The sequence below is a fragment of the Diabrotica undecimpunctata genome, chromosome 5 (genome assembly GCF_040954645.1).
Source record: "Diabrotica undecimpunctata isolate CICGRU chromosome 5, icDiaUnde3, whole genome shotgun sequence".
In the NCBI taxonomy this organism is placed as follows: domain Eukaryota; kingdom Metazoa; phylum Arthropoda; class Insecta; order Coleoptera; family Chrysomelidae; genus Diabrotica; species Diabrotica undecimpunctata.
In genome coordinates, this window is record NC_092807.1 from 45870030 (window position 1) to 45897269 (window position 27240).

General features: G+C 33.3%; 1 protein-coding gene across 4 annotated transcripts in view; it reads left to right on the plus strand.

The window, feature by feature from the left end:
- aralar1 (calcium-binding mitochondrial carrier protein aralar1) overlaps positions 1-27240 on the plus strand; it is a 90810-nt gene that overhangs the window by 31445 nt on the left and 32125 nt on the right. For 3 of the 4 annotated variants that reach the window (XM_072531909.1, XM_072531906.1, XM_072531907.1), the window contains exon 2: positions 20626-20941. In XM_072531909.1, the coding sequence (XP_072388010.1) occupies positions 20716-20941 (226 nt within the window). In that variant the 5' untranslated portion in view covers positions 20626-20715. Of the gene's footprint in view, positions 1-9810; positions 10020-20625; positions 20942-27240 lie in introns of those variants that run through there. The other variant, XM_072531908.1, reaches the window with a different exon arrangement.

Sequence of the window (27240 nt, forward strand, 5' to 3'; positions counted from 1 at the left end):
TATCTCATATCTAAATCTAATTCTTATTTACTTTCGAAAAATGCCCACCGCAAAATACAATTACAAAGTTTATTCCTTAAATATATAATTACACGAATTCCATTGTCCTTTCACTATTCACTTAGTCCTTCAAGGAAAAACTAGTCCGTCACGGAAACAATGTCTTTTCTTATGCTAACGATTACAAATAAGTACAGGGTTGTATTTTAACTTATATGCCCGCTATATATTAAAATAATAAAAAAAAAACTCTTTATTCTAGTTTTGATCGATAAACTGATCCATAACAATATATATATATATATATATATATATATATATATATATATATATATATATATATATAGAATATGCTAAATAAATATGCATAAGCTATATGCTCCCGAACAAGCCGAAGCTGTGTCCACTTGAAGATCCTTTTTGTGTGGGAGAACATTCCATTCTGTGTTTGGTGTTACAGTTTCTGAAAACGTGTGACTTCTCTTCTCTCTCTTTGATTGTCCTTTCTATATTTCTAATTTCGATACTCCTTAAGTCTTCTTTCACTTGTCGTCTCCATCGCAGTTTAGGCCTGTCTGGTTCTTTTACCTGGTGGAATCCATTCCGTTATAACTCTTAACGGATTTCTCTTCTCATTATGTGTCCATATCATCTAATTTTTTGTGCTTTTATTGCTCTAACTATGTTCTCTTGGCCCATCCATTCTTGTATTTCTTGATTCATTCATTATCTCTTCGTTTTCCCTCTTTGGTTCCAGTATTTTTCTCATAATCTTCCTCTCAAAAACTTTCAATTGCTCTTCTTTTTTTGCTGTTAATGTAAATCTTTCTGCAGCATATACTACTATTGGTCTTATGGTTGTTTTGTAGATTTTCATTTTTGTGTTTCGACTTATCTTCTTATCTCTAAACAACGCTGTATTTCCCCCTTGAATTCTTCTTTTCATATATACACTTTCATTTCTTCTGTTGACTAGTACTCCCAAATATTTGAATGTTTCAACCTCTTGTGTGCATCTATTGTCAGTTCTGTCATTTGTGTGTTCTTTTTCTTGTTTACGTTCAGGTATTTTGTTTTATTTTTATTTATTTAGTCCTGTCAGTTTGGCTTCATTTTCTATTTCTTGGAAGGACTTCTTTAATGCCCTTTTATCTGTTGCTACTATGGTTATATCGTCCGCATATCCTTTTATTTGTACTGCATTCTTGTTTATAGTTTATGCATTTGACAGCTTTTTTGTTATCTTGTCTAGTGACAGAATAAATAGTACTGTTGAAAGCGCATCTCCTTGTCTTACTCCATTTTTAATTTTTATTATTTCTGTTCTTTCTCTTCCGGTGTCTATTGTTGCTTGGGCATCTCGCATTGTCATTTCTATGATTGTTATTATTTTTATTTGGTATATTACTCTCTTATAAGTCTTGGATCATTTTTCTTCTGTTTAGTTTGTCAAACGCCTATTTAAATTCTAGGAAAAGTATATGTGTTTCTCCGTCGTACTTGTATGTTTTCTCTATCACTTGTTTTAGCGAATGTATAGCGTCTATCGTGGATCTTCCTTTTCTAAAACATTACTGGTATTCGCCTATGCTTTATTCTCTATATATTGTTAGTCTGTCTGTAATTATATCTGTCATTACTGTATATGTTACATTCAGTAAATTAATTGCTCGGTAGATTTTGCATATTTTATGGCCTCCTTGTTTTGGGATTGTCAGTATAATTCCCTTCTTCGGGCATTATTTCTTTGCTTCATATATTCTGTATTAGCTCATAAATCTTTCTGTATAGTGCCTCCCCACCGTATTTTATAAGTTCTGCACATATTCTGTCTTCTCCCGCTGTTTTCCCGTTTTTAAGTTTGCATATTTTCTCTTTCACTTCTTTATAGGTCAATTCTTCTTCTTCTTCATCTTGTTCCGTGTTCGTTATTGTTTCTCTTTCATCTTCTCTATCCGTTTGTTGATATATTTTTTCGAAATACTTCTGCCATTTTTCTGTTTCTATAGGTATATTAGCTCTCCGTTTTCGGCTACCTAAGTATTGGTATAATGGTTTTGAATTGTCTTCTATTTTCTGTTTCTATCTCGTTCATAATTTCTTCTACTTTTTGATTTTTTTTTCTATTTAAATAATTTCTTTGCTTTTTGCTTTAATCTTTGTATTTTTTTCGTTCCTATTCTTTGCTTGTTCTTAACCATTTCAATCTTGTTTTATTCTTTTCTTCCACTGCTAATTTGCACTCGTCGTCAAACCAATTATTTCTTCTTTTATTTTGCGTTTTCCTAACCACTTTTTCTGCTGCATTGTTTATTTCTTATTTGATTTTTTTCACTGTTCCTGGATTTGTTGTTCTTTGAACTACATTTCTGTATTTACTTCTTGTAAAAATCTTTTTTTTACTCCTTTGTCTTTCAATTGATCTGTCCCATTTTCTCTGTGCTTTTCGCCTTCGAGGGGCGAACATCGATTCGTCCGAATCGATGTTGGCCCCTCTTGAGATCTAACGTTATTTATCGATTGTTTGTGTGTCTTTTTTAGTCAGTACATGGTCTATTTGATTTCCCTCCAGATTTCCTGGTCTCATCAACGATATTTTGTGTATGTCTTTGTGTTTATATCTCGTACTACTTATGTCCATGTTTAATGCCGCTGCTAAATTACATAGTATATCTCCATTATTGTTTGTTGTCATGTATTGAGTTTTCACCTGCAACCTCTCTGAAGCAATTTTATTTTATATTAAAATATTATGGAGAACTTGTTCGGTTTGCTGTTTACTCTTATGTATGATATTCTTTAACTTATGGGTTTCAATTCCATAACTGTATGTCTCATTTCCCTAATCACCATAAAAGCCGTTCCTCCATATCCCTGTTTTTCTTCACCTGTTGTTTTAACTGTGTCGCTAGTTCTTCCATTTTTCCTGTTTCCTCAGCGTCCTCACATTCCGTGTTCCAACGTTTTTTGTTGTTCCCTTAATTCTCTTTCCCTTTTTTGTATTTTTCTTATTATTTTGAATATATCTTGACTCATTTTCCTCTTCGTTTGCATTGTCTGTTTTCTTTTCATCCATCCAGTTTTTTGGGGCATTTTCAATTTCTGTTAGTTTATTTTCTTTTGCATTCTATTTCAGCACCTTGTCATCTATTTTTAATGTCTGGTATAACAGATGATGACAATATTGTTCGGATGACATAATTTATGAGTTAAATTTCGACAATCGTTGTGACTCGAATCTTTTATTGACAAATATTCTTTTAATTTTTTATTTCTAATTTAATATTTATATTTTGTTAGTTATTTTTCATGCAGTTTTTAATTAGGTAAAACCTGCTTGATTGATTTGCCCTAAATAGATCAATCGATAATTTATTAAAAAAAAATGTTTTATATATATATATATATATATATATATATATATATATATATATATATATAGGTATATATATTTTTATATTTTTATATTTTTATAAATGTGTCATTTTTATTTGCGAATAGTTATATAATATTCAATAAAAATTTTGACAGTTCACTACAAGGAGAATTGAATCGGTGAAATGTAAAAGGATAAAAATCTAAAACCTTTACTTTTGGAAAATTAAAATAAAAGTTTTATCTCTTTAACTATTTTTAACAGCATTCTTCTTCTTCTTCATGTGCCTTGTCCGTTCCGAACGTTGGCAATCAACATGGCTATTCTGACTTTGTTTACGGCAGATCTGAATAGTTCAGCAAATGACTATCCGAACCATTGCCGCAAGTTTTGGAGCCACGAGTGTCTTCTCCTCCCTGGACCCCTTCTGCTGTCTATTTTCCCTTGAACGATCAGCTGTAGTACTCTATATTTATTATGTCTTATAACGTGACCCAAGTATTCCAACTTTCTTTTCTTTATACTTACTCCTACCTCTCTCTCTCTTTACCTATCCGGCGTAGTACCTCTTCGTTGGTCACGTGCTCAGTCCAGGATATACGTAATATACGTCGGTAAGCCCACATTTCGAAGGCCTCTACTTTTTTCATCAATGTTGCGGTCATTGTCCACGCCTCCATTCCATATAACAAAACCGGGAATACATAACATTTCAGAAGTCGAATTTTGAGAGGTAGGGTGAGGCTTTTAGAGGTGAAAATTTGCTTCATGCTTCAAACCCAAACTGCGAATCTCCAATGTTATCCTCGCATTTTTTGCGTATTCTGTTGTCAATAACCTTGGTGTATGCCTTCGAAATGTGGTTAATTAGACTTATCATCCGATGTTGATCACAAGACTTTGCTTTTGATTTTTTCGGTATGGCAACAAAAGTTGACTCTAGCCAGTCTTCAGGAAACTCCCCGCTGTTATAAATATTGTTAAAGAGTCTGACGAGTGAGTCTAGAAATTGACTGTTTGTTTCGCACAGCAATTTCAATACTTCCCCGTATACGTTATCGTTGCCTGGTCTTTTGTTATTTTTAAGACCCTTTATAGCATTCTCCACTTCTGATTTTAGAATAGAAGGGCCAGTATCATCATTGCTCAGTGTATACCCACTAGGACGGTCATCATTAAACAGTTGTTCCACATAAGTTTCCCAGATTCTAACTATTTTGTCGGGGTCTAGTTGTAGATTTCCATTATCATCGCACAGCCCTTTCGATAAAATATTGCAGCTTTTCTTTGTTGTGAGTTCATTTATCTTCTTATGCATATTGTGATAGCCGTATACCTTTTCGCACTGTTCGATTTCTTTGCATCTCTCCGAGAACCATTTCTCTCTAGTTTTTCTTATCTCAGCTCTAATTCGTCTATGGGTTTCACGGTATTTGGCAGTATCTTTAGTTTTATATATCCGTCTCTCTTCCATCATGTCAAGGATTTGTGCAGTCATCCAGTCTTTCTTTTTTTCTCTTATCAGGTAGTAAAAACTTACTGCTTGAAGTCCTAATCTCTTCTTTAATTTCACTCCACTTTTCCAGCGGTTCATTGTTATTTTTAAGGATTTTTGTTATTTCGGTATTTAAATTCTCCTGCATCTGTTATTTAATATTATTGTTGGAAAGCTTCCTAATATCTAGCGTTTTGGGCCTGTTCTTTACATTTGGCTTTTTTAACTTTACTTCAAACTTACATAATAATGCATAACAGCATAAAACTCTTAATTACTTTTTTAACTAAAAGCCATGCCAGCACAATAGATACTAGTGAATTACCAGAAAGTGTAACTATTAGGAGTAAGCGTTAGAGTTTTTTAATTATAAAAAAATGTGAGCTTAATTCAGTATAAAGAAAATGCAGTTTATAAACATATACTTACTGTGGTTGTTTACTGTTGAATAATTTAATTCATAAAGCCAACCAATAACCAATAAAAATGATCAATATTCCTTACATTTTAAAAGACATTGGAAGTTGTTATTAGAAATTGTACCTGTACTTTTATTAGATCTCATGATTAAGCGGATTTACAAAAAGCTTACAAAAAGTAAAAAAAAAATACAATAACAATTAAAATTTACTAAAATTACATAGCAGAAGTATTTATGTAACAATTAGGTTTTACATTTATTGACTAATTACTATTTTACTTATTGGAATGTTATCCTTTTAGAAGTCAAGTAAAAAATCAACGCTATTTTGTTATTATAAACTTATTTATTTACATTTAAATGCTGTTATACAGTTTATTCATCGTCACTTAAATCACTAATAAGACTTTCATCATTCCCCTCCATTGGAATCAATTGGTCCCAACTTAGGATCTGTTCGTAGAAATGTTTATGTTTTTCTGGTATGTAATGCATAATCTTTCTGACATCAACGAGTTTGTCAGCTTTCAACGAGCGTTGACATATCCATATTTCTCACTAGTATACTGGAAGTGCTTGAATTTGCTGATGTTAAAATCTTGTGTCTTGTCTTAGCTTTTTGTAGTTTTCTTGAATATTGAAGGTCACCATTGTTTGAAATCAAGAAAATTTGCATGTTCCAATGGTACTACTAGAAATTTTGTAGCTGTTACTTTAGCTTCTTGAATGATGTTATTGTATTGTTCTGGTGTAAAAATACGGTCATGTTTACGAATAGCACGTTTTTCTGTGGCAATGTCGCGATCACTGGGTAAGAAACTGTGACCGCGAACTGGGAAATAATGGTGAATTGTGTTAAATCTTCCTGTCATTGTTAGTGCTAAGAACATTCTTATAATGGTGTGGTTACGGTTTTGACCACCTCAAGCGTCACTAAAAACATGCAACTCTTTTACTTCAGGAGGTATTTTTACTTCATTAGTTGTTAGGTTATGGACACTAAAGACATACAACCATAGTTTACGCAGGTAAAACATTTCCTGCACAGGTAATGCATTTTGCATAAAGTCAAAACTAATTACCATAATGTCTGTTCTGTTATTGCACATTTCTGGAACACATTTTATTTTAGAGTAAAATTTTTTAGCTCTTCGTTTATGTATAACAATATCAGCCGCAGCTGATAACTTTGCATTTTGGTTAAGAGAAGATTTCATTTTCACAGAGAGTTCTTCGCAGACTGAACAGACGTCAACTTGAGGCCTGCTGAATCAAAGTTAGTTTTTATTATAGTATTTTAAAAAGAATTCATACTTGACATCATTTGACGAAATTTCAGGATATTTGTCTAAAAACATATCATAGATTTTTTTTTACGTTTAAGGTTCCATCTAAATATAAAACTGTCTGATGAATAATGAGATGTTTTCTGTGAGTATGATTTAATATGATCTTGGATTTTTTGAACAATATCATTCGATTTTCTGGGGTGATTTTCATGAAACCCTCTTTTATCATATGGAAGCTCGCCTTTATTTTTTAAGTTAGTAAGACGTTGTAATGCTTTATTACTTATTGAATGTAAACTTAAAAATGCTTTTCTACAAACTTCCTCTTTTGTGTTGTTTCGTAATGAAAAATACTTAAAAGATGATTGTATTTGCTCAGGGTCTTCATTTTTAGGCCTATGTCTAGTCACATCGGATCTGATAATAAAGCCCGTCAAAAAAGTGCCTGACTCATTCTTAGGTTGACCATTGTATACAAGTTTAATAATACCTGCTTTCTCTTCAGGGGAAAATAAATCTGTGCATTTTTTCTTACATAAACAGTCAGGCCCAGTCTTCCTTTCTTCAACCAAAACACCTTTGGAAGTGACAAAATGTGATCCATCCCTTCTTGCTTTCTTTTCTTTTAATTTTGTCACCCCAGTACCTCTACTTTTCACAGGAGACTGACTATTAGAGTTATTAATATTTGACATCATAAACCATTAAATGATTATCTAATTATTAGAACAAACTAAACTCACTTTACACAACATACAATACAAAACATAACCTTAAAAGCTGATGTAATAACAAACACTCTGTCACAATATGCTTTTGGAGAGAAGTTAATATGGTCAAGTGACAAGTGAAAAGTAAACAGAAAAGAGTAGAAAATCTTCTTAGAGTGCCATATCCCTACGGAACGTCGGCGACTACCATGCTTATAATATTTTTATACTGATCTCGGTCTTGCGCTACGTGTAGCAATTGGTCCGCTGTCAAACCTGTCCACTGCTGCAAATTCCTTAACCAAGAGAGTTTCTTCCGTCCTATCCATTTCTTTCCTTCGATTTTACCGTTGAGAATTAGCCGAAGGAACTCATATCTTGGTCCTCTGATTATATGTCCAAGATATTCTAGTTTACGCCTCTTAATAATATTTAATAGAGTTCGTTGATGTCCCATTCTTCGAAGAACTTCTTCGTTTCTAGTTCTGCTAGTCCATGGAATTTTTAGTATCCTTCTATACAACCACATCTCAAACGCCTCGATTTTATTCATGATATCGGCGTTTAAAGTCCAAGTTTCACATCCATACAAAAGTACAGACCACACGTAACATCTTGTAAACTTTTCACAGATTTCCAAATTTAATGAGTTATTGGATAATGGAGGCTTGAATTTTTGAAATGAGTTTCTTGCCTGTTCAATTCTACATCGAATTTCGAAGGATGGATCTAGATTTTGGGTAATCCAACATCCAAGGTATTTGAATCTCTGAACTCTCTGCAGCGGTTGTTGGTTTAATATCAGTTGGGTTGCACCGATATCCACTTTACTGGTCACCATGTATTTAGTTTTATCGATATTTATCCACAGTCCCCAATTTGTGCATTCCATGTCAACTCTATTGATTAGCTCCTGCAGATCGTCGATGTTTTCAGCTAGAATCACAGTATCGTCGGCGTACCGTATATTGTTAATTATTTCTCCTCCTATGATAATTCCTTTTTGATCTTTTAAAGCTTCCCTAAATAGATTCTCAGAATACACGTTAAAGAGGGTGGGAGATAGTATACAGCCTTGTCTTACGCCTCGTTCAATACTGATTGGCTTTGATTCTCTGTTATTGGTATTAATAATGGCTGTTTGGTTCCAGTAAAGTTTGGCAATAAGTTTGATGTCTTTCTCATCTAGTTGGATGCTCTGCAAGGCGGTAATTAGTCTGGTATGCTGAACGCGATCAAATGCCTTTTCAAAATCAATGAAGCACATATATACGGGTTTTCTTACCTCCCAACATCGTTGAAGGAGTGTTTGCATAGAAAATAGTGCTTCTCTAGTTCCAAGGCATCTCCGGAACCCGAACTGCTCTTGACTAATTATTTCTTCGCACTTGTTAATTCGGTTTAGAAGAATATGCAACAGTATTTTAACGGCATGGCTCATTAAACTAATGAGTCTACAATCGCTACATTTCTTAACGTTTGGTTTCTTAGGTAGAGGAATAAAGATCGATTTTAGCCAGTCCGATGGAATTTCACTGGTATCATATATTTGATTGAAAAGTACAGTGAGTTCTTTTATATTGCCATTTGAGAGTAATTTTAGCCATTCGCTCTATATTTGAGCTGGTCCACTGGCTTTGTTGTTTTTGGCTTGGTGTATGGCTTTTTCCACTTCAGCGTTTAAGATTGATGGTCCTGTATTTGCACTTAAGTTAGGTAGAAAGGAGTAGAAAATAAAAAACAAAAAAGAATCAATAATATATAAAACTGGAATATTATACTTTTAGATGTCAATGATGACAATAATTTCGTTGAGGTCAAAAGGGGTAATATTCCAGGAATGTTATCCTTTTAGATTTCACTTCAGTAAAACTAGCTTAATATGATCTATTTAATGTGGTGGAATCTGTCTTTGACTAAGTCTGTACAGCTTGGTAAAGTGAACAAAACTGCTATCTTAAATAAATTTGGCAAAAAATGGAATGTTAAACCGTATTCATTCTACAAATTCCCAATCGTCAATAGAACCACGTGTAAGCCAAACAGGGCCGTACTGATGTACGACTTATGTATCATATGATTTTTAAAAATATTTACTTTTGAAACTGTTAGTATATATCTATTGAAATATCTCACCGATTCAATTTATAGTACTACAAATAGGCCGTAGTTTACTTTATGAACTCTCGGTATTCTCATATTCGGCATCTTCAAAGAGCTCTATCTCCCTTAAAAATCATTTTCGGACTAGGTGAATTGGGTTAAATTGTCTTAAAATTATCTGAGGAATCTCCGGTCTTCGTTTGTCGGTATAAGGGTTGATATCATTTCTTCATTTGAGTCGTAGACTGACTAACATACTTAAAAGTATTTCATTTTTAAATGGTTGTAAAATATTTCTGCGAATAATGAATTGATTACTTATCAGATCATAAATCTGATATGCTGGTACAAGTACAAAATGAAAATAGAATAGTAATATCGCTATTAGTTTAAAAATTAAACATTTCAGCGGTTAACTTCTATTAATACTCCCATTGAACGTAATTAATAAAAAGTGTACTTGCAATACTGATAACAAAAAACACTAAAAGTAAAAGTTGTAACATCACATCCATTTAGATTTTTTATAATGAGATAAATTCTTTTACATACAAAATCGTTTTTAATTCGTGCTTACACTTTTAGTGATACTGTAGGTTTAAGCTACTTAATGGAACTCGAAGAGGTAGGCAATTTTAAGGCATTCTTATATCAAGATTTTTTATTTTATTATAATATAATTGTTTTATTAGACTAAAGTATATTTCAAGAATTTTCGGCTATTTTGATTTAGGGATGAAAGCTTTGACATGCTGAGAAAGTTAATAGCAAATTCTCCCAATATTTGAAGCACTGTCGAACGCAAGCAAAAATACGATTTTAACTGAATGTGTTTTAGGTTCATTTAGAGAAGTATACAATTATTAGTGCAAAACAAGAAGAAAATTACACATTATATAGTTTCTAAATTGTAGTGATAAAATAATAACACTCAAAATTTTTCTTAATGAGAAAATGAAAACATATTACCTTACAGTGTAATCAAAAATTAGATCCATACTCATAATCACTGTTATCGGTATCTTCATTTGGATTATAAATGATGGCTGGGTAATTGCTTCGATGCGATTTTAACGCGTCCAACATTCTTCTATTAACTTCACGTTTCCGCACACTTGTCTCGCAAATTGCAGCATTCAATGCTTCTTGGCATGTTTCAAAAATTGCTGCGTTACTGTAACTGTCATGCCCCATATATTTATCGTAGTGAGTTTTACATGTTCCCCAAATATGTTCAGTGGGTTTGAATTCACAATGGTAAAGGGCAATCTTAACACACTATGTTCAAAACTATGTACAATTTCGTCTACTAAAAATATTTTTGGTTTTTCATTCCTTTTGACTAACTGTAGTAATCCCGGCTTGAAATAATCCTAAAGAAATAAAATATTTTGATTCGTTACTCCATCGATAAAACCATGTTTTCCAACCGCGTGCAATATATTTCTTTCCCGCAGTATCCGTGTGTTTTATGGATTTTAAACTCTCGTCCTGCCAAATCCGTTTTTATTCCACCTTTAGCAAAAATTCACGTTTCGTTTCAATTAAAAAAATTAAGCGTGTTTTTTTTTAATTATTATAGTTGAAAAACTGGATTCTTTTGTGAACGACATTAACTCTTTCACACAAAGCTTTTCAATTGACTTCAATTTTGAACCTAAACCTAATCTGTTTGAAAACTCTCCAGAGACTTACCCTGAAAATTTGGAATGTATTTTTGTGTTTTAATTTTTTTGACACCGTCTCTACAGAAACATGTTCTTTCTTTTCAAGCCTTTTTTTATAATTATACAGGGTGTCCAGAAACTCTCCTGACAAACAAAGAACGGAGATTTCTCAGTTAATTTTAAGACGATTTAGCCCAATTCACCTAGTCCGAAAATGCTTTCTAAGGAAGCTAGAGCTCTTTGAAGATGGCGCCTTCTAAATAGTTGTTTTTAAATACCTCCAGAACGCTTTTGCTTAGAAAAACGAAAACTGCTACGTTTATTTATGCTCTAGAGTTGAATCGATTTCATCAATTGTGAAGTTCCAATACCGATCATAGTCGTCCGTTTTGGGTAGGTCAACGGTTATTTTAACGCATAACTTTTTTGTCTTTACCTTTTAAGCATTCGTCATATTAGTTTATTAAATTTTTAGTTATTCTAGTACTAAAAGGTACTCTTACTCTAAGTCGATAGGATACACCGTTTTTTAGAAAAATCGATTTGAAAATTTTTTGTCTTTTCGTCATGAAAGTTAAATTAATATTTTTTGCACTAGTTGGCCGTGACCTGTCAACAGAAGTATAACTTACGTTTTTCATTGTCAAATTGTGATCAGTTCGTGAAGTTTTTCTTTTAGTTTTTTACTTTGTGGCATTTAAATTTATTAATTCCATTGATATAAGGTTGAATGCTCGAATAAATGAACTTTGATAATATGAAATATGAATGAAATGAATAAATGAAATAAAACTGTGCTTGAATCTGCCTTTCATTTTATCAAAGTTTATATTAATTTCAATTGAACAAAAATGGTTTTTACTAATGGGAAATAGGCTGATATGCTTTAGTTTATGGCGAAATGAGGTGTAACGCTCGAACAGCACAACGTAGATACTCTGAAAAATTTCCCAATCGTGATCCCACTTACTAAACATTGACAGCTGTTCATCAACGATTAACAGAAACAGGTTCAGTGGTCCCAAAAAATAATGAAAGAGGGGACGTGATGATGTAACAGCAGCACATGAAGATGTTATTTTAATGAAAGTTGAGAAAAATCCAGAAATTAGCGTTCAGCGACATCTGCCATGTATCCCACAATTTCAAAATCTTCGGTAGGAAATATCTTACACAACGAAAATGTATATCCTTTTCATTTTACAAAGGTACAAGCATTACTACAAGGAAATTTTCCTGCTCTTAAAGAATTCGCTAGATGGTTACAAAATCAGAAAAATCAAAATAAAGATTTTTTTAGATACATTTTGGTTTGTGTAAAACGTAAGGTCGCTGTATCTGTACAAAAAAAACACTTACCTTTGAAATATGATGTATTAATCGTAGCAAGCAGAGCATAGTAGAGTTGTATCTGCGCGTTGCGACGCAGGTGCGCAGATACAATGAAAAAGGGACGTAACCGATCAACTGGAGATGCTTTTCGTTCGCTGTTTCGATAAAACAGTGTCGTTTGCCTTTGTAAAAATAAAAATCTGCACCTACAAATTCTAAGTGGTGGTCGACGGAAGCAAACCCTCATTAATCAGAGCTATTGTTATGCGCTTTTGAAAGGCGATAATTTTAACTAAATGGTTACAGAAATTTGATATTTTACAGCGTTTTCTGTTATTTTGCGAGACCAAATAACAAAGGCAAGTAAATTTCTTCGAACTAAAAAACAGATTAAATATGTTAGCCAGATTAACAATGAAAATTTATTGAATAGAAAAAAATAATATACTGTACTTTAAAAGTAAATAAGTAGTAAAATATACCATTAAATAAGATCATATTATAATACAGTTATAAAAATATTAGGGGAGAAGAGGGAGACTTGATCATATGGAAGACTTGATCACTCTTTAAAATTTCAGTAAATAAGCAGCCTAGAATTATAAAATCAGCAACATAGCGTAGCTGTTAGTATGGCAGTAAATCCCATGCAATTTAGTTTTCGTTAGAATACACAACGAAGGGCACGTGTTCATTACAATTATTTTGTCGCTACCGAGAAGTGTTTTCAGAATTATTTCAAGTTGATTTTCTTTACTATTTGTTTAGGTGAGTCTTTCGTATAATTTTTATTTAACACCATAATCATTTAGTTTACGTTTTGCATAGTTTGCAGTGAATTCTAGTTTGTTGTCATATTTTTATACACTAAAATATTAAAATGACCTCTTGGGGGAGACTTGATTCCTTCTTATCTGGGAGATATGATCCCGGGATCAAGTCTCCCAGAAACTCCTTATAGATGAATGTTTTTTATTTTATAGATATGCCACGTCAATACAAAAGGAGGGAAGGAGCCAAGAAAAGAACACCAGTCGACAGCCAGAGGTTTAAAGAAGCTGTTTTAGACGTTATTAATAACGGTACGTCTCTCAAGGCAACGGCAAGTCGTTTTCAAATAAATATTATGACATTAAAAAGATACATTCGCAGACAACGATCCGAAAATGTTGAAATATCCTTCTCTCCTGATTACAAGAAGGCTCAAATATTTACAAATGCAGAGAAAATTATGTTTAAAAATTATTTAGATGTTGCCAGCAAATTACATCATGGCCTTACAAGAAAACAAGCAAAAGAACTGGCGTACGAGTTTGTCGTAAGAAATAGTAAAAAAATACCTGCTTCGTGGAATAAACATAAGCAAGCCAGTTACGACTGGTTATACGGATTTCTAAAGAGGATGAAGACCTTATCACTACGCTCTCCGGAAGCAACTAGTCTTTCTAGAGCAACTAGTTTCAACAGAAATAATGTATCAAAATTTTTCGGAAATTTAAAGACAGTTCTTGAAAACCATGGAATTGGGCCAGAAGCAATTTGGAGCGTGGACGAAACTGGACTTTCCACTGTCCATAAGCCAAAGAAGATCATTGCATGTAAAGGTGAAAAGCACGTTGGTAAAATTACATCAGGGGAACGTGGAGCAACAGTAGCTGTTTGTTGTGCAATCAATGCAATTGGAAACCATATACCGCCTTATGGAGATACTTTACAAAATGATCAGCTACAACAAACATCAATGGAGCACAATAACCAGCCTTTCACTTCTGCCACTTTTAGTAACCCAGAAATGATCAGACCTCATCCTAAAGCAGGGCCCAGGACTTCAAAAAAGGGTAGAAAGCGAGCAACGACGAAAATTCTCACAGCTACATCAGAAAAACTTGCGCTTGAAGCTGAAGTTCGAGCTAAAGAAGAAAAAAAAAATAGAAAAAGAACAAAGGGCCAAAGTAAGAGCACTTAAAAAAATGGCTAAACAAAAACTTAAGGATTTGAAGGAATCTTCAAGTTCGGGGGCAGTGACATTATGCTACCATCGGCAGAGTCTGAATATGATCCTAATGATGAAATGCAAGTAGAGACAGATACTGAATGCGAATCAGAAGCAGAAGGTGACGAGTTTGAATTGAGTGTGCAAGATTGGGTAATTGTAAGCTTTATCTCCGAAAGAAACTTAGTCTATCGTTACGTAGGACAGATAACGGGAAGAAAGAACGAGGATTTTAAAATCAAATTTGCCCAAAAAAGGGATGACAAAACCTTTAAGTGGCCAGAAGACATGGGTGAAGCCGCACGTGACCAAATTTTAAAAAAGTTACCAAGCCCGACTTTTAGGAGCTACAGTAAGCGCATAGGATGTTTTGTCTTTCCTAAATCACTGAGAATGTTCAATATTCAACAATATTTTTTTTTTCTCTTTTATAACTTTTTGAATATAATTTTCTGCCAGAAAGTGTTTCTATTTTTAATAATATTATTTGTCATGTCATGATTGAGTAAAGTTAGTTTTCAGCATCCAATATAATATATATTGGATGCTGAAAATGGGATACTTGATATAATCAAGTCACCCATACACAAGGATCAAGTCTCCCGAAGTATGGGGAGACATGATTAGTTTTTCTCTATTACTAGATTGTACAAAAACTCGTTATTTATTAGCAGTATATTTTTCGGGTGTATAACATCCAAAACTTTAATAAATTTGTAATGTTCCACTAAATTATCAAGGTTCTAGATTGGTTATAAAAAAAGTTATCTGAAAAAATGTAACGGTGGGATCAAGTCTCCCTCTTCTTCCCTAAATGTAAAATATGTAAATAAATACGAAATACTTTATCAAATACATTTTGTTTTGTGACAAAGCTACATTCACAAAAAATGGAATTTTTAATGTGCATAATGCACAATATTATTCGTACAATCCCTACGTTGTTCAAGAATTTAAGCATCAGCATAGGTTTAGCATAAACTTCTGGATAGGAGTAGTTAACGATTATCTACTTGGGCCTGTGGAATTGCCTAGTCGTTTAAAGGGTGCTATGTAAGTAATCAGCAATTCCTGCAAAATGTTTTATATAATTCGTTAGATGATGTACCTTTAAATATTCGTCAAACCTTATAGTTTTTACATGACGGTTGTCCCGTCTACTTTAGCAGGAATGTACGAGACTTTTTTGATAATAACTACGAAGACCACTGGATTGGACGAGGCTGTAAGGTTGCTTGGCCAGTAAGGTCGCATTAAAGCGTAAAGCTTTTGTTTATTCCATTCCGATACAAAATCGTGCACAACTCTAGCTATGGATACAAGAAGCTTGCAATGAATTTAGAAATAACTTTGGAATTTTTGCAAGAATTCGGTGTTCTCTAAGCAAAAGGGCAAATTTATGCATAGAGGCTAATGGTCATCAATATCAAGCATCTTTTGTAACTATCTTCTTTTGATACTTGTTCTTTTCTGTTAGTTTGGTTCCATCCTAATAAATAGTTGGTTCTTAAAACCCTTTATATAAAATTTTGTTTCAATTTGATTTTTTGCTTCTTTTCTCAAACTTTTTTTACGAATTGTATGCTGCATGTATTGAAACAAAAGATTATTTATAAAATTAATTAAGGTACCTATTATACCTAAGGTAACTTTCATAACGATTTTCAGATCCATTTTTAACATTTAAAAAAAGATTTTAATTCACATAATAAAGAATTCACACAACTACTCCAACGTAACTGCCGGTAACTTGACATTCGTTTTCCGGTTAGAACTCTGTAATTTTGAGATGCGCCCTAAAGTGAAGTATAAAATCTTTTTTAATTGTTAACTTTGTTATAACAACAGCTCTGTGCCGGTGTGTTTTGTCAATTTTTTGTTTTTATCTCTACACCTTAAGGCCGATTCACATTATAGCTCAGGTCACGCTCCGCTCACGCTCAGCTCAAGGTTCGGTCAAGTATTCTTACACGCATCTTAAATGGTGCTATTCACAGTAAACACAACGCTCACGTTCCGTCCCGCTCTTTTGACCGCGGCGATTCTCCAGGAGAATAGTTTGATCGTGACTTGATCTGAGTGGAGCGGAGCGGCAGGGTAGTGTGAATTAGTAACAGTCAGGTGAAGGTACGATTTTCGCAGCTCTATGGATGACGAACAGTTGATTGAATTGGTGCGCTGCTGTAAGGAATTGTACAACCAGGGAGATAGACTGTATTTTGATACGGTACATAAAATACGGTACAATAAAAAAATAGTACTGAAAAAATTTAGTTTCATCGTCACAGAGACCTTTATACAGAGTAAAAAACTCCCCTTCTGTTTTCCTTGTTTTTAAAATATTGTGCACCCATATTCTTGACTGTTTATTGGTTGACTGAAGCTCTTCTTCATTCAAACATAAAGCAATGACAGCCAAATCACTGTTAGAAAAATCTTTAAACATGTTAAACAAATTTATATATGCAAAGAACTGTGCCTATTCTCTGAGTCCCGCCAAATTGAATAGTATACCGAAATTCTTGATCGTGAGCGGAGCGTCACCTGAGCGCCTACTGTGAATAGTGTACACAATTCTTGATCGTGAGCGGAACTTGAGCGGAGCGTGACCTGAACGCCTAATGTGAATCGGCCTTTACTGTTAAAAGTTTTTTTACGTGCAATGTGACGTGTTTTTATAGTGCTTCGTAGTAGTTTTTATTCATTTCTTTCACTTTTAAACTAAAATTTTGTCTCGTTGTTATACATGAATGCTACTACATATGAACATTTAGCTACTATTTGAACGCCACAATTTTAATATTTTGACCACAGTTACCAATAGAATGGTGTGTTTATTTCACACCTTATCATTCTTCACTCACCATTCATTGAACTGATGAAGCTTGTAAATACAATAAGCGAAACGTCTTCAAATATAGGAATGGAACTGTGATTTCCTTTTATTATTTCTCCTTTGACCGATATCTTCGTGACCAAAAGATTTAGTTCTTTAGAAACTTACTCATTGTATATATATATATATATATATATATATATATATATATATATATATATATATATATATATATATATATATATATATATATATATATATATATATTATACATGTATGACATTTGAACAATGTACATTAGGATCAAGTTAAAAAAGTTGCAAATTAACAGACAGATTTATTTTGTAAGTTTAACTTAATTGTAATACATTACATTGCGTGAAAGTTTTTGAAACAGTTTCTTCCTTTTACGAAACATAGATGAACATCACATTTTTCACAAAAAAATATGTGTTCCTGCATGACAGTTCGGATTTTTACATGGAGTAGCTTCTTTTTTATCGTCATACGGGGGGCAGTGGTCTATGAAATCTCTCCGAATCTCTTTTGCTGGTCGTATTTCTGATTTTTTTCTTTTTGGCGTATCAAGAATTGTAGACTGTCGAGGAGAATTCTCTCCACGTGGACGACCAGGACCTCTTTTGTTTACAGGTTTACCCATAACAACTAAAGCTTCACCAATTTTCATCTTAAAATGCAGTAGATCAAGGATATCTTTAGGATTAGCCTTCTGTGTTTGCATAAAGGCCTTATATTCTAGCCAACTATTCACACAAGCAAGATCAAATGCATAAAAGATCATTCGTAAAGTCCATTTTTTGATTTGATAAATACTCTGTAATATGACAAAAGCTGATCCAACAAGTCTACACCACCCATATATTTATTGTACGATGCGATGGCCTCTGGTCTTTGAACATCTATGAATCTTTTGTTGCCCTTGTCCCATCTCTTCAATGTGTCCTCAGTGCCTTTTCCCATATAATTAGATTCAATAACGACTGATTTATTGTCTTGCCATCTTACCAACACTACTGATCCTTCTGCATTAACCACTTCTTCATTATATCCTCTGTTTTGTTTACAAATTTGTTCATCAAATCTGTTGGTATTTCAGTCGTCGATCCTTGATAAATTAGGAAATCGTAAAGCATTCCTTTGGCTCCGCACATAGCAAAAATTTTAATACCCCATGGGCATGGCTTATTCTTCACGTATTGTTTGAATTTAGTCTTCCAGTAAATGGTGCTATCTGTTCATCAACACTGAAATATTTATCTTTTATGCAGATCAAGACATCTGTTGCGGAGTGCATCAAAAAACGGTCTAACTTTAAATAATTTATCATTTGAATTGGCTGGTTTTTCTAAATTGTTTACTATATGGATATTTTTTCGTAACAAGAAGAATATATCTCTACTCATATTGTTTAAAAACAAACCAATATTATAAATACTATCACAATACATTCTAATTGGAGGAAAGCTTATACAACCGATAATGATGTGGAGTCAAAGTGGTAATTTAATTTTTATTGGTTGGTCTAAATGTTTCGCCAGTTTGTATTGGTCATTTCAGCAACTTTTTCAAAAAATGATAGTGAAAAGTACTGTAAAAAATAATTCACAGGAGACTTCTCCTCTTTTGATGTATTGTGTTTTTTTTGTTTTGTTTTAATGGCATAGGCAAGTGCCATACAGCCAGTCACAACATGAAGATGTATTGTGTTGTATACTACGAGTCTTACTTGGTTTTATTTTTCTGGGTACATATTTTCTTTTCTGCCACTTCATCTAAGTTTTTTGTTTTTTTGATTTTTTATTTTTTCCATTTTGAGAAAAATCATTTATCATTTCCTAAAAAAAAATAGTTATATATTTAATACACAAAAAAAAATATTCACAATTCTTACCGTTCCAATCTGATTTCCTGCGACATCGTGTCCTGTCTTTGTTTTTATTTCTTCATCACTAGAATTAGATTCAATATCTGAATGATTCTCCAAATACTGCAACATATTTTCACTTTCAAGTTCTAATTGGTCATCGTCTAATAGCGCCAATAACACCTCACGATCCAGTGGATCTTCTGGATTAAAACCTGAAATAATATTAGAACTAAAACCTAATGCACATTACAATGTACAATAAAAATGAAATCATCATCATCAATGGCGCTACTACTCTTCGTGAGTCTTTGCCGCGTTTACTATTGCCTTCCATGTTTGTTGGTCCTGTGCCAGTAATTCCCCTTTGTCGCACTCCCATTTTCTCTAGATCTTCTTTGACTTCATCTTTCCACCTTTTCTTAGGCCGCCCTACAGACCTTCCCTCTGGCCTTTCCCAGAACACATTGTTTATAAGGCGATTGTCGTTACTGCGTATGTTGATATATATATATATATATATATATATATATATATATATATATATATATATATATATATATATATATATTATTAGTTTGTGAAAACTGCTATAAATAAAACGATTTTTTACTTACCTCGTTTACGACTAGTTGACGCCGCCATGACTAATAATTTTCAAAGTAACACAATACGTTTAAACCGATAGCTACTGATTTATTTATGTCTACCAGAAATTGCTTAAATTAGCAAATATGCTGATTTATACAATTTTTAGTATATTATCTTAGTGGATAGGATTACCTAAATTAGGAAAGAGTTAAACGCTTAAAAGCTTTTGATATGTGGATATACAAACGACTAGTACTAAGAATAAGCTGGTTCTACAGAGTTAGAAATAAGGAGGTCCTTAGAAGCCTGAAGCAAACAACACAACTGGTTACTACAATAAAGAGTCGCAAGCTGGAATACTTCGGTCACATTATGAGACACCTTGAAAAATATGAACTTTTACATAAATATGATCATTAAGGGAAAGATCCAAGGTAAACGTGGTCTTGGTAGAAGAAGAACATCATGGGTAAAAAATCTAAGACAGTGGTACGGAAACTCGACTATATCATTATTTAGAACTGCTGTCAATAAAGTGACAATAGTGAAAATAAAATTCTCAAGCCAGATCAATGCTTTTAAATCTATGTATTATGTAATACTACTTCTTTGTCTTAAAAAAATGATAACCCATTATGTAATTTTATTTTTAACTACCTGAATCATATTTTTTTATGACCTGGAAAAACACATATTACTTTAAATTTATTGTTTACCATATTAAAACACTATCAGCTCATTTAATCGTTGTACTATGATAGTTATAATTCAAAACAAGGTAACTGATAAAAGCATTGTTTTCTTTGAAAACGTCAATCTTATTAAATAGTAATATACACTGAGACAACAGAAAATGTGACTCATTAATAATCCGAAACAAATATTTTTTGTGATTTACACGCAATCATATATTTCTTTCTTTTTTAGGGCGGTGGATTTTTACGAAGAGCAAATGAATTTAGTTTACACGAAATATTCAACAGATATGCCACTGTGGACAAAAATGGCGAGAAGTTTATGACCGCCGAAGATTTCGTTATAAAATATTTAAAACTTTTGGACGACCAAAACTACAACAAGGATACAGTAAAATTGTTGGCAGCAATCGTTGATACCAGCAAAGATGGACTCATTTCTTATTCAGAATTTCAAGCATTCGAGGGACTCCTCTGTTTCCCGGATGCTCTGTATAAAACAGCTTTTCAATTATTCGATACTAATGGAAATGGCATGGTTAGTTTCAGTAAGTATCCCATTATATTATTTATCATATGTTATATTCGTGGTAAACGCTTTATTTTAATTTTACTCGTAGTAGATATAAGATTATAATCTTTCTCTGCAAGTTTTTCACTCCCTTACATAAATTATATTGACCATTTATTCTTTACTAGATCTTATTAATATTTCCTTATATTCGATTGAAAGATTCTTTTTTTAAATTCCATCCTTTAGTTTTACGCGGTGCGTCTGCCTCTACGCTCAGAGATTAGTGCAGCCAAAATACATCAGTACAGATAAAAAGATGACGGATTCGAATTAAAAGGGATGTGGGGGAATATTATGAACCCGGAAGTTATCATGATAGCTATAATAGCTAGAGCAATGTTGATAAAATATTCATTATAGTATTACATAAACCGCGCCTAATTGTTATGTAATATTTTACATGCGAAGATGAAAACTTCTTTCGATCTATAAACTTTTGTAAAAGTTAATATTGTATCCCTTTCTACTCGTATATATCAGCGGTCGGCAACCAGCGGCCCGTAAGTTACTACAGTGCGACCCGCATAAGTAAAAGCTGTACCACACGACCAACGCCGCACCGCAGTGATTAATCAAAAACACTTATAGAAATAAGTTTTTGTTTTATTTCATAAGTTTTATTTAAATAATAAATTCATAAGAGGCCCCTAGACATAGAGGTCGCTAACATCATAATCTGGTAATTATTTTGTCTATAATTGTCATACTAGCCGGGGCGTTTTGATTTAATTGCAGTCTTCTTACAAGTCTCTCTAATCATGGGTAGACCTAGAAACACGTGTAAGAGAATGGTAAGAGACTCGAATTAAATCCGTCTATATATGTATATATATATATATATATATATATATATATATATACAGTACGGTCGCGTTAATCCGAACCCAAGGTCGTCTGAACGACGCCGTAGTCCGAAAACGGGCTCGCGCGACCCCCTGCCTCCCCCACGATTGAATCGACATGAATCAACATGACGAACATCGGTTTTTACTTTCCTTGCCCACCTACATATTATTTAGTTCTCTTAATGCTTTCGTATTACGATGGCTCCACGTAAACACGTGAATTTGACTCCATCGAACAAAAGACCAAAATTCTCAAGTTGATACAGCAAGGAACTAGCTACAGTTTCATTTCAAAACAGTTCGGTATTGGCAAATCTACCATTACGGACATTAAGAAGATTAAAGAAAGGCGAAAAGAAAAGATCGAAAAGTTCGTCAGCGAAACGGAAAGCGGTCCAGGGAAGAGAAAAACCATCAAACCCCCCGAATATCCGAAGGTAGAAAGTGAGTTGTTCATGCGGTTCCTACAACAGCGGCAATATATGCAATATATATATATATATATATATATATATATATATATATATATATATATATAGTGAAAAAGCGATAAACGCTTGTCATCAACGCTGATCAAATAGAATACAAAACTCAAATATTTGGGTGTGCAGCGGAAGATAGGACAAAGAAGTACTCTTTTTAGTAAACCAAGCTTTCGCAAATCTTTATTTGCATCATCAGGGTGCTACAATAAACAAAATTAGTACAAAATACAGAAAATAATTATTTTGCATCTTACACTAATTGAGGTTAGTTGTCGTGATGTTTATTAAATGAAATGAGCAACTCATTTGACCCCTACAAATGATGGCGAAAACTATCCAAAATTGTTTTAAAAAAAACGTTCTTTAACAAATACATATTTAAAACACTTTAAAACACATATACATGAACACTTAAATAAAATTATGTTAAAATAATTACAGAACATGTCATAATATAAAATTTAGGTTATAAACATTCTTATCAGAAACAAATGAATTGGTTGTGAATTCGTTACTGCCAACTTAAATCGATAGAACGTTAGATCTTAATGATAACAATGTAAAGGTAATAGTATACCTGATAGACGCTGAACTTCTTGAAACAGAAAAGGTATAAAGACTTATTTTAGAAGAAGTAGGAGAGGTGTTGTATATCTCATATATAATGAAACTTATATTGTTGATGATGAATTGTCTGTATTAGTAGATTCGTGTTTATCCAAAGTTAACAATAATGAATATAGGTTGCTTAAATTATTATTCAAAATTTTCAAGAAAAAGAAACTATTAACAAAAAGACAGATACCAATCCGTTTTGACCACGACGTCACAGAATAAATAACAATCAGAATGCTCACTCTCAGATGTCGCCTTTGAAGTTTGTCAGCACGCGATCGCCATATTTTAAACGAAAACATAGACTCGAATTGAGAAATTTGTGACGAGCTACGACAGAACTGTAATTTAAATTTTTAGAGAATAATAATTTAGTACATTTGAAATAATTTAATCTATTCTTTAACTAAAAGTACGAATAAAATAGTGCATATTATGTCTATAGTTGCCGTAAATAAATTAAACCTGATTAATTTTTCTATGCGCACAAGATAAAATGTCACTGAACAGCACTGGTTCCGACTAAAACATGGCTGATTCCGTCTGCGCGAACAAGATGCGCGTACTTATTTTTTCAAGCAGAGTGGGTATTCTGATTGTTTATTATTCTGTGACGACGTAGTCAAAGCCCACTCGCGATGTTACACCGATGTTCATAATATCCCTCCATCGAGTTAGAATCTATGGAGAAGCTATGAGCAGATTAACGTGTGTATTAAAAACGTCGTAGGTGGGCGTGGCTAACGATGATACCAATATGGCGGTGGGATCACGGCCGGACTCAATAATATTAAAACTACTATAAAAATATGACTAGTTAGTCAGAAGATTTAATCATAATCTAAAAAAGTGCAATACATTTTTAATAAACTATAATTTATTTATCCCCCGGTAAACATTAAAAACACGATATATTATACATAAAGAAAAATTAATACAGTCAAATACTATTAATTTATTCTCTGAAGTACGGGCCATTACTTTGTTTACATATTTGTATACTAACCTGTAGAACGTTATTCCTGAAGATTTGTTATTAACATTACTTCTGCTACTGCAACTACGTTGAGAACAAGAAACCATTATTATGCACTATCACAATATATTATTACAGTTTCTATAAAAGTATTATAAAACTAAAAATATTCGAAAAACAACAAACGTAAACAAACATATCCGATCTGTCAAAAGTGTCAAAACAATCTTAACAATATGGCCGAAGTGAGGTCGTTTTTAGTCACGTGATGCCCTCTCCATAGATTCTAACTCGATGTATCCCTCGCATACGCGTTGCACCTCCTATCCCAGTCACCACCACCCCTGCGCTTCCTCACTCTTACTCGCTCATGTTGTCAATAGTCGTGCCTGTAACACATTTACTTCAACTAACAGCGTTTCTTTTGTTCCTCCCGACGACGTTGATGTTGTGTGAGGTACGTTATAAAATTTAATCATTTTAGCCTTTGAATATATATTTATATATATATACTCAGGGATTCTACAGTATTCACTGCCTTCCCTCGCTCAACCGTTTCCATCTCTCTCTGTTGTCCCATTCTCTATCGTTTAAACCTCTCTTACTCATGGCGTCGTATACTTCGTTCCTCCAGGATTTTCGGGGTCGTCCTCTTTTCCTCCTTCTTATGGGGCTCCATTCGGTTATCCTCTTTATCCATCTGCTGTCGCTAGTTCTTCTTACATGTCCATACCACTTTAGTCTTTTTTGTTCTATATATGTTAGTATGTCTGTTTCTATTGATGTTCTTTGCTTTATTTCGTCATTACTTCTCCTATCCATTCTTGTTACTCTGCAGCATCTTCGCAGGCATTCCATCTCTGTTGCTACTATCTTACTGCTGTTTTTCTTGTTTATGATCCAATTTTCAGCCCCATATGTCATAATACTTCGCACTAATGTTTTATAAATCTGTGTTTTTGTCTTCATATTTAGGTGTCTATCCCACCACTCTGAGTTAATTTGTCGGATTGCTGTTTTTGTTTGTCCTAATCTTTGTGTAATTTCTTCCTCTGTTGTTGCCTTTTTCGTGATTATAAACCCCAAGTATTTGAATTTATCCTTTCCTTTGATTGTTACGTTGTCATCAATCTGTAGATCTTCTATGTCTTCTTCACTTGTAGATAGGTACTCTGTTTTCGCGAGGTTAATATCTAGGCTAGCCTTGGTATATTCTTCTTGTAGTTTCTTCATCATGTAGCTGAGGTCGTCTTGGTCTTGTGCAATGACTACTTGATCGTCTGCAAAGCTTAACGTATATAGGTATTCGTTCCGTACCGGTACTCCCATGCCTTCGCATTTTCTTTTCCATGTAGTCAAGGCTTTCTCTAAGTATACTTTGAATAGGGTTGGAGATGTGGAACAACCCTGCAGGAGCCCTTTTGTTGTGGTGAAGTCTCCTATGATTCTTGTTCCCATTTTAATGGATACTTTATTTTCTTTATACAGAGCTTTTGTAGCTTCTATGAGTTCCGTCTGTATTTCTAATTTGTACATTGCCTCCCATAGTTCTGATCTTGGTACAGTCATACGCCTTTCTCAAGTCCACAAATGCCAAATGTATATCTCTATTTTTTGCTTTTTTCTTTTCCAACAGTTGTTGAAGTGTGTATATGTGGTCTATGCATGATCTTCCTGCCCTGAAGCCTGCCTGATCCTCCCCGATTTTGCCTTTTATCGCTTGCTCTATCTTTTCTCGCAGTATCTTCCCATATAATCTTCCTATTGATGATATTAAGAATATATATTTATTGCTATTTATTTATTAATTGGAGTTCAATCAAAACCATTAACATTTACAAGACACATCCAATTGATCCCATAATTAAAAAAGAACTAGCTACCATACAAAATAGCTAAAACACAAATCTAATTTTTTATATTTTGTCATTTTGTACTGGATTTGCATTGTTGACAAAGTGTAAGTATCTAAGCAATTGTATGAATCTATCTTCGGTCATATATTTTGCAAAAAATTAGGTTTTTACCATTTCATCTTTTGATCAGTATTCCTTCCCTCCTTGCTAAAGCAAAGAAAGTTTATAATTTACTTATGGCTGTGTCAATGTATTTAATTGATAAATTGAACTTGCATTATACACACAACCGTTGTAGTAACTATTTGTTTCATTTTCAATAAGATGCATAAAATCTTGATAAAAAACTTCAGAAAGTAATCACCTTCGAAAGCGATATGCGTGATCTTACATTATTAAAATTGTATGTTGTAGATACAAAATTGTTCACATTTCCCTAAGTAAAACTGCCTCCAACTGTTTCTTTATCATTGCCACTGCTTGTATCACTATAATCAATACTTTCTGTCACTCAAGTATTCTTCCTCATCACTGTCTAAATCTTCAAAGCGCGGACGTTTTGACGCGAGAGAATTGCAACTAGTTGATGGTACGTCCATTGTATACTAATTACTTTGTAATACGAGTATTATGATGTAATAATAACTCACGACTGACTTCCTCCGGAATAATCAAAACGATCGAAAATATTTACCAAAACAACACAATAAAAGTAAAAGTGGAAGAAGAACTAACCGACCCTATTTAAGCTGGCAATAGGATAAGACAGGGAGATTCCCTGAGTCCTCTATTATTCAACCTGATTATGGATGAAATAATAAAAAAAGTAAGAACTAAAAAAGGGAGAATACCACTTTTCTCCCATACCAAATGGGAGAAAAACAACTTAAAATAAACTGCTATGCAGACGACGCAATACTACTCTCTCAAAGTTAAGATGATTTAGAACGTATGTTGCACCAATTTAATATTACCGCCAGAAAATTTAACATGTTAATTTCCCCAAAAAAGACAAAATGCATGGATATAACAGCAAATTTACTAAGATGTAAATTGGAGCTGGAAGTTCAGATAAAATAGAACAAGTGGTGCAGTTTAAATGTCTAGGCATCACATTACCTAGCTACGGAAAGCTCGAACCAGAAGTGGAAGATCAAGTGCATAGAGCAAACAGAGCCGCAGGTTGCCTGAATGAAACAATATGGAGACATAAAAATATGCAGAATTTACAAAACAGTCATCAGACCAATAATGACATACGCGGCAGAAACACGACCTGACACAGAGAGGACAAAAAGGAAGTTAGAAATAGCAGAGATGAAAACACTTAGAAAAATTGATGGCAAAACACTATGGGACAGAGCTAGAAGTAGCCATATACGACAAGGTGGAGAACATCAAGGGCTAGGTAAAAAATAGAAGAGTAGAATGGAACGATCATATACGGTTCCCCAATAGGAAGACGATCAGTAAGAAGACCACGAAAACGATGAAAC